Source organism: Nerophis ophidion, linkage group LG11, assembly GCF_033978795.1.
Source record: "Nerophis ophidion isolate RoL-2023_Sa linkage group LG11, RoL_Noph_v1.0, whole genome shotgun sequence".
Lineage (NCBI taxonomy): Eukaryota > Metazoa > Chordata > Actinopteri > Syngnathiformes > Syngnathidae > Nerophis > Nerophis ophidion.
In genome coordinates this window covers 19,163,563-19,172,830 of record NC_084621.1, presented here as the reverse complement: position 1 = coordinate 19,172,830, position 9,268 = coordinate 19,163,563, and the positions used below count along the sequence as shown (strand labels likewise).

At 41.6% G+C, this 9,268-nt stretch overlaps 1 protein-coding gene across 1 annotated transcript in view; it reads left to right on the top strand.

Moving 5' to 3' along the window:
* Window positions 1-2,487, top strand: part of flcn (folliculin) — a 40,369-nt gene extending 37,882 nt beyond the window's left edge. Inside the window, exon 12 of the mRNA XM_061915284.1 lies at window positions 2,165-2,487. Within this exon, the coding sequence (XP_061771268.1) occupies window positions 2,165-2,393 (229 nt within the window). The 3' untranslated portion in view covers window positions 2,394-2,487. The remainder of the gene's footprint in view (window positions 1-2,164) is intronic.
* Window positions 2,488-9,268: the final 6,781 nt, after the last annotated feature.

The window sequence follows — 9,268 nt, the reverse complement described above, 5'->3', positions numbered from 1 at the left end:
CTTTTTCTTTTAACAACACTCAATAAACGTTTGCGAATTGAGGAAACTAATTGTTGAAGCTTTGAGAGTGGAATTATTTACCATTCTTGCTTGATGTACACCTTGAGTTCTTCAACAGTCCAGGGTCTCCGTTGTGGTATTCCAGGCTTCATAATGCGCCACACATTTTCAGTGGGAGACAGGTCTGGACTACAGGCAAGCCAGTCTAGTACCCGCACTCTTAAACTATGAAGCCACGCTGTTATAACAAGTGACTTAGTATTGTCTTGCTGAAATAAGCAGGGGCGTCCATGATAATGTTGCTTGGATGACAACATATGTTGCTCCAAAACCTGTATGTACCTTTCAGCATTAATGGTGCCTTCACAGATGTGTAAGTCACCCATGCCTTGGGCACTAATACACCCCCATACCATCATAGATCCTGGCTTTTCAACTTTGCACCTAGAACAGTCCTGATGGTTCTTTTCCTCTTTGTTCCGGAGGACACCACGTTCACCGTTTCCAAAAAAACAATTTGAAATGTGGATTCGTCAGACCACAGAACACGTTCCTACTTTGCATCAGTCCATCTTAGATGAGCTCGGGCCCAGCGAAGCCGGCTGCGTTTACGTGTGTCGTGATAAATGGTGTTGGCATTGCATAGTAGTTTTATCTTGTACTTACAGATGTAGCGACCAACTGTAGTTACTGACAGTGGTTTTATGAAATGTGCCTGAGCCCATGTGGTGATATCCTTTACACACTGATGTCGCTTTTTGATGCAGTACCACCTGAGGGAATGAAGGTCCGTTATACCATGGCTTACGTGCAGTGATTTCTCCAGATTCTCTCAACCTTTTGATGGTCTTACGAACCGTAGATGGTGAAATTCCTAAATTCCTTTCAATAGCCCGTTGAGAAATGTTGTTCTAAAACTGTTTGACTATTTACCCACGCATTTTTTCACAAAGTGGTGACCTTCGCCCGGTCCTTGTTTGTGAATGACTGAGCATTTCACAGAAGCTGTTTTTATACCCAATCACGGCACCCACCTGTTCCCAATTAGCCTGCACACCTGTGGGATGTTCCAAATAAGTGTTTGATGAGCATTCCTCAACTTTATCAGTATTTATTGCCACCTTTCCCAAATTCTTTGTCACGTGTTGCTGGCATCAAATTCTAAAGTTAATGATTATTTGCAAAAAAAAATGTTTATGAGTTTGAACATCAAATATGTTGTCTTTGTAGCATATTCAACTGAATATGGCTTGAAAATGATTTGCAAATCATTGTATTCTGTTTATATTTACATCTAACACAATTTCCCAACTCATATGGAAACGGGGTTTGTGGAAATAGGTAGCATGTGTGCAATTAGCACTATGCAAAGCTAGCATGTATTGAGCAAGGGTGTGTGTGTGTGTGTGTGTGTGTGTGTGTGTGTGTGTGTGTGTGTGTGTGTGTGTGTGTGTGTGTGTGTGCACGTGTGTGTGTGCGCGTGTGTGTCTGTGCGTGCGTGCGTGTGCGTGCGTGTGTGTGTGTGTGTGTTTGTGTGGCGTGCGTGTGTGTGTGTGCGTGCGTGCATGTGTGTGTGCGTACGTGTGCGTACGTGTGCGTGTGTGTGTGTGCTCCTGTGTGTGCTTGTGTGTGTGCCCGTTTGCGCGTGTGTGTGTGCTTGCGTGTGTGCGTGCGTGTGTGTGTGCACATGTGTGTGCTTGCGTGTGTGTGTGTGCGCGTGTGTGTGCGTGCGTGTGTGCGTGCGTGTGTGCGTGCTTGTGTGTGTGCATGTGTGTGGGTGCGCGTGCACGTGTGTGTGTGCGTGCTTGTGTGTGTGTGCGCGTGTGCGTGCACGTGTTGTGTGCGTTTGTGTGTGCGTGCTTGTGTGTGTGTGAGCTCGTGTGCGCGTGTGTGTGTGCGTGTGTACGTGCACGCGTGTGTGCTCGTGTGCGTGTGTGCGCGTGCGTGCTTGCGTGTGTGCGCACGTGCGTGTGTGTGTGCGCGTGCGTGTGTGCGCACGTGCGTGTGTTTGTGCGTGTGCGCTCTTGTGTGTGTGTATGCCGTGTGTGTGCTCGTGTGCGTGTGTGCCGTGTGCGTGAGTGTGTATGCGCGTACGTTTGTGTGTGTGTGTGTGTGTGTGTGTGTGTGTGTGCGTGTGTGTGCGTGTGTGTGCGTGTGTGCGCAGCAAGGTGAAAGTGCTCTTCAAGTTCTCCAAGGTGGACGGGCGGGGCCGGGAAGATACCCAGAAGGTTCTGGGCCTGCTGGGCAGCACGGGGCCTGCAGAGGACGACAACGTGCGCCTGCTCAAGTTCTGGATGACGGGACTCAGCAAGACCTACAAGAACCACCTCATCATGACCGCTGTCAGGCCCCGCGACTCCACTCCCACTCCCACTCCCACTGCCAGTCAGTGACACACACGCACACACACATAGCAAGAAAGTGAAAGTGAAAGTCAGGAATGTTTTATTGTGTTTGCTTTTACCATGAAATTCTATTTTGACTCAACACATATGACTAAGACTTTTTTTAATGAAATCATCCCTCATTATTACAGTGTATTACTGTAAATGGCCTAACAAGTACCACAGATTTTTCCAGTAACAAAACTGCATTTTTTTGCATGTAATTATTATATAATAAAAATATTTTGTCATACATTAAAAGCATATTTAATTAACGCTGCAAGCAGCGATGGACGGGAACGACTTTTGCTGGTGTTTCCTGCCTTTACCCATTCAACATGTCTTTACCTGCACATTACCTACCGTCCCTGCATCCTGGGGTCACATTGGTGCTTATTTCTGTCACCCATACACGCTGGTGCTTCCTGCCTTCACCCAGACAACATATCTTTACCTGCACATTACCTACCTTCTCTGTATCCTGGAGTCAAACTGGTGCCTCCTTCTTTCACCCAGTCAACATATCTTTACCTGCACGGTACCTACCTTCTCTGCATTGTGTGGTCACGCTGGTGCTTCCTGCTTTTAAGCGGCCATCTTGAGACAGCAGCAGCGTCAGCGCAGCGGTTCTTTGAAGGCTCGTAAAATCAAAACCAGAGCAGTTAGAAAAACTCTTTCGTCAACTTTTAATCAGAAGGGTTCAATATCGCTCCTGTGGTAGTTTGAAGCCGACACAACAAACACGCTCAGAGGAGATAATGTTTGAAAAAAGGTGACAGGTTTTTACAAAACTTTTGTTTTGAAGGGGTATTTGCCAACTTCCTGTGGATTTTTGCTGGTGGTTGTCAATATATGAAATGTAGGTCTAAGTGAGACCTACATTGATGTTTTTGTTTCATGTCTCTATGACATTCCTACCAGAAGTTACAAGCAGTTTTGTCTGTGTTTTCTTCCTAGGAGCAGTTTTGTCTGTGTTTTATTCCTAGGGGGCGTTAGAGCGCAATTTTGAGTTTTGGGGTTTGGTTTTTTATTAGATCGCAATTTCCGCCAGTCCTAGTGTGTGTGTCCAGTTTGGTGAGTTTTGAAACATTTTAAGGGGGTCAAATTACAGCTCAAAAAGGCAAAGGTGAGTTTTTTTACAAAACGTTTGTTTTGAAGGGGGAATTTCAAACTTCCTGTTGATTTTTGCTGAAGGGTGTCAGTGTATTAAAACTAGGTCTAAGTGAGACCTACATAGAGGTTTTTGTTTCATGTCGCTACGACATTCCTACTGGAAGTTACAGGCAGTTTTGTCTCTGTTTTCTTCCCTGGGGGCGGTAAAGCGCAATTTTGAGTTTTGGGGTTAGGTTTTTTGATTAAATCGCAATGTTCCCCTGTCCTGATGTGTGTGTCCAATTTGGTGAGTTTTGAAGCATGTTAAGGGGTTCAAATTACAGCTCAAAGCTGCGTAATAATAATAAAGAACCCTATTGGTTGCAAGTTTTTTATTGTAAAAACTGTCGATATTTGGTGTTTATTACTGTAAATAGCCAAACGATACCACAGTTTTGTACCGTAAAAAAAATGCATTTTTTTCCATGTAATTATTATATAGTAATACAACAAATATTTTGTCTTACATTAAAACCTTTTAAATACGGTTGCCAGATTTTTACCGTAAAAACTGTAAATTGTTCGGCGTATTACTGTAAATGGCCAAACGGTGCCACAGTTTTTACTGTAAAAAAACTGCTTTTTTCCAGTGTAGTTATGAAGTAATACAACAAATATACATTAAGACTATATATATGGTTGCTAGTTATTTTTCGGTAAAAACTGTCAATATTTGGTGTTTACTACTGTAAATAGCCAAACAATACCACAGTTTTTTACCGTTAAAAAAAAAAAGCATTTCTGTTGCCAAAACTTTCGTTTGTTTTTGTTTTTTCACTGTAAGTGGATATCTGCTTTTTTTTACGGTTAAATTATTTTTTAACGTACAAAAAAAAAAAATACAGCGGAACGCCACAGTTTTTACTGTAAAAAAATATTTTTTTCCCATGTAATTATTATGTAGTAATACAACAAATATTTTGTCCTACATTAAAACCATATAAATATATATATATATGTGTATATGTATATATATATATATATATATATATGTATATATATATATATATGTATATATATATATGTATATATATATATGTATATATATATGTATATATATATATGTATATATATATGTGTATATATATGTATATATATATATATGTGTATATATATGTATATATATATATGTGTATATATATGTGTATATATATGTATATATATACAGTATATGTATATATATGTATTCATACATGTATGTATTTATATATATATGTATATATATGGTTGCTAGTTGTTTACTGTAAAAGCTGTCGATTATTTTGGTGTATTACTGTAAATGGCAAAATGGTGCCAGTTGCCAGTTTTGTTTTACTGTAAAATCTGTCCATATTTGGTGTTTATTACTGTAAACAGCCAAACGATACCACAGTTTTTTACTTCTGGCTGTTTGTTTTTTTTACTGTAAGTGGAAAACTGCTTTTTTTACATTTTAAATGATTTTTTAATGTACACAAATTTTTTAAAGCAAAATGTTTAAAAAACATGGTAAACTTGACAAATTACTGTAAACTTTCCGAGTGTGTGTGTTCAATGACGGCGTGCTTAAAAAGTCAAGCAGATAAAAAAGTATTGATTTGGAATGTATGATAATAATGATGCAATATTACGTCATATTTATATTTTTAACAAAATAATGGTTTGGAATGTATGATAATGATGACGCAATATTACGTCATATTTATGTTTCAAACAAATAATGTTAGGATTGTATGATAGTGAGGATGATGCAATATTCCGTCATATTTATATTTTTAAAAAAAGAATGTTTGGAATGTATGATGATGATGATGATGCAATAGTACGTCACATTTATATTTTAACAAGAATGTTTGGAATGTATGGTAATGACATACTTGCCAATCCTCCCGGATTTTCCGGGAGACTCCCGGAATTCAGTGCCTCTCCCGAAAACCTCCCGGGAAAAATGTTCTCCCGAAATTCAGGCGGAGCTGGAAGCCACGCCCCCTCCAGCTCCATGATGACCCGAGTGACAGGTCGACAGCCTGTTTTCACGTCTGCTTTCCCACAATATAAACAGCGAGCCTGCCCAATGACGTTATAACTGTAAAATGATCGAGGGCGAGTTCTTGGTTTCTTATGTGGTTTTATTGTTAGGCAGTCTCATTAACGTCCTCCCAGCGCGGAAACAACACACAACAACAGCAGTCACGTTTTCGTCCACCGTAAAGCAGTTCGTCTGCCATAAACAGCAATGTCCTGACACTCTTAAACAGGACAATACTGCTGTCTACTGTGCACGCATATGTGACAATAACATCTACGGCTTTTAGAGCAGTGGTTCTCAACCTTTTTTCAGAGATGTACCCCCTGTGAACATTTTTTTAATTTAAGTACCCCCTAATCAGAACAAAGCATATTTGGTTGGGAAAAAAAAGGTGAAGTAAAATACAGCACTATGTCATCAGTTTCTGATTTATTAAATTGTAAAACATTGCAAAATATTGCCGTATTTCCTTGAATTGCCGCAGGGCATATAGTATGCGCCTGCCTTGAATTACTGTCAGGTCAAACTCGCTTCACAAAATAATTAGCGCATGCTTAGTATTACCGCCTGGTCAAACTTGTGACGTCACGAGTGACACTTCCCCTGTCATCATTTTCAAAATGGAGGAGGCTGATTTCAATTCCGGTAATTTGAAATCGCATAAAGGGAATAAGATTAAGAGCTTTTCACTAGGATTTAAGGTCCAAGCTTACATCACACTCAAATTTTTACTGCATGCCTTTGGTAAGTGCCGAAGTGAGAAGAGGTTTTAAAATAATTAGCGCATGCTTACTTTTACCACATGCCTTTGGTAAATGTTTTAAATTAATTAGCGCCCCGGCGGCAATTCAAGGAAATACGGTATTTGGAAAAATATATATAAAAATAACTAAAAACTTGTTGAAAAATAAACAAGTGATTCAATTATAAAGATTTCTACACATACTGCGATGAGGTGGCGACTTGTCCAGGGTGTACCCCTTGTTTGGTATAGCTCGGTTGGTAGAGCGGCCGTGCCAGCAACTTGAGGGTTGCAGGTTCGAATCCCGCTTCCGCCATTCTAGTCACTGCCATTGTGTCCTTGGGCAAGACACTTTACCCACCTGCTCCCAGTGCCACCCACACTGGTTTAAATGTAAAAATTAGATATTGGGTTTCACTATGTAAAACGCTTTGAGTCACTAGAGAAAAAGCGCTATATAAATATAATACACACACTACACTTCCGCCTGATTGTAGCTGAGCGGCCCCAAAGGGAATAAGCGGTAGAAAAAAAAGATGACTGGATAGCTGTAAATATACTCCTGCCCTCTTAACCACGCCCCTCGCCCAACCCCCGACCACGCCCCCCACCCCCTGAAATCGGAGGTCTCAAGGTTGGCAAGTATGGTAATGATGATGCAATATGACGTCATATTTCAGTTTAACATGTGAAATTTGCGGGTGCAAATGTAAAAAAATGACTACTTTAGTGAGGACTACTTTGTGGTGGAATGGATTCCGATGTCCATCCATTCTCTACCGCTTGTCCATGTTAAAGGCCTACTGAAAGCCACTACTACCGACCATGCAGTCTGATAGTTTATATATCAATGATGAAATATTAACATTGCAACACATGCCAATACGGCCGCTTTAGTTTACTAAATTGCAATTTTTAATTTCCCGCGAGGTATCCTGTTAAAACGTCGCGGTATGATGACGTGTGCGCGTGACATCACCGGTGGTAGCGGACATGTTCTCCCAGCACCGATCACGGCTAAAAGTAGTCTGTTTTAATCGCATAATTCCACAGTATTCTGGAAATCTGTGTTGCTGAATCTTTTGCAATTTGTTCAATTAATAATGGAGACGTCAAAGAAGAAAGACGTTGGTGGAAAGCGGTGTATTGGAGCCGGCTGTAGCAACACAAACACAGCCTGCGTTTCTTTGTTTGTTGTGAAGCTTTAATATGGAACAGAGCGGTCAAGCGAACATGGTTCTCAACCACATGTCAACCGGCAGGTTTCGGTGAGAAAATGGTGGTAATAAGTCGGCTCTTACCGTAAACATGAGCGGAGCTTGTGTCGTTCCTCCTGCAGCTGTCGAAGAAGCAGCTGCGACTTTCTAGGCTCCTCCATGGCTTCCCTCAGAGACCCTGGCGGTCACCACACCCCTCCGACTTTCAGGTATGACTATTTAATTTCACTAAAACACTAGCAACACACTAGGCCAGGGGTCGGGAACCTTTTTGGCTAAGAGAGCCAAGAATCCGAATATTTTAAAATGTATTTCCATAAGAGCGATATAAGTTTTTTTTCAACAGTGAACACACCTAAACACGTGCATTTTAAAGTAAAACCAACATTACTAGAGTGTAATAGGTCTCTTATTCTTTGTAATAACATTGTTATTCTGAAGCTAATTGTGGAGGGGGCATGGCCTGCGGGCCTGCAGCGAAGCAGGGTGTGCCAGGACCGGCCTCGAAATCAGCGACAGGTGCGTAGACAACCCACCTGGGCCTTGTTATCTAATCACCTGTCGCTCTATTATAAGCATCAGCCAGGAGGAGAGACAGGGCTGGGGCTGGAGCCAGAGTGCGAGCGAGAACGAAAGAGAAAAAGACAATTGCTTGAAAGCAACTGAGAGACTTATTGAAAAATAAAAAAATATCGTAACCCCGAAACAGGCTTTCATGTCGGTGCTTGGTGGTCTGAAGAACCCCGGGAGGGCAAGCCCTAAAAAAAATAATAATAAATAAAGTGCGGTAGAAAAAAGGATGGATGGATTGAAATGCATGAGCATGTTTAATATTTTGAACGTTATTTTTAACACTTTGATTACAAGTGGAATTATTCATTACTTATTGTGTTAAGCAGTGTTAGCTCAGATTTATCCGAGAGCCAGATGCAGTCATCAAAAGAGCCACATCTGGCTCTAGAGCTATAGGTTCCCTACCCCTGCACTAGGCAGATAAGGGATTTTCCAGAATTATCTTAGTAAATGTGTCTAATAACATCTAAATCGCTCCCACTGCCCTTGTCTTTTTTTTTTTCTTTCTTCTAGTCTTACACTCTCACTTTCCTCATCCACGAATCTTCCATCCTCGCTCAAATTAATGGGGACATTGTCGCTTTCTCGGTCTGAATCGCTATAGCTGCTGGTGGCCATGATTGTAAACAATGTGAGGATGTGAGGAGCTCCACAACCTGTGATGTCATGCGCACATCGTCTGCTACTTCCGGTACATGCAAGGCTTTTTTATTAGCAATAAAAAGTTGCAAACTTTATCGTGGATGTTCTCTACTAAATCCTTTCAGCAAAAATATGGCAATATCGCGAAATGATCGAGTATGACACATAGAATGGACCTGCTATCCCCGTTTAAATAAGAAAATCTCATTTCAGTAGGCCTTTAATTCATAGAAAGAAATGGAGCGAAACGGTCTTTTCTTCTCATTGGCGCCCCCCTGTGGCGAGGAGCGGAGCGGACGAGGAGTTCGGCTTTATTCCGCCGCTCACGTATCAAACAGGACGACGCGTGTCTGAGGTGGGAAAAAAGTGATGAAAGTCTGCACTTTTGCTCGGAGAAAAGCGGGAGGAATGCAGGCTTTTATTGGAGCATCCCACCGGAAGTGGGATACAGCTCGACGAGGTGCCGATACCTTAACGTGTTGTTTTGCGGGCAGGAAGGACAAGGTGTCACGTGACGACGACTTCCGGCAGCCTGGACGTCGCCGGGCGA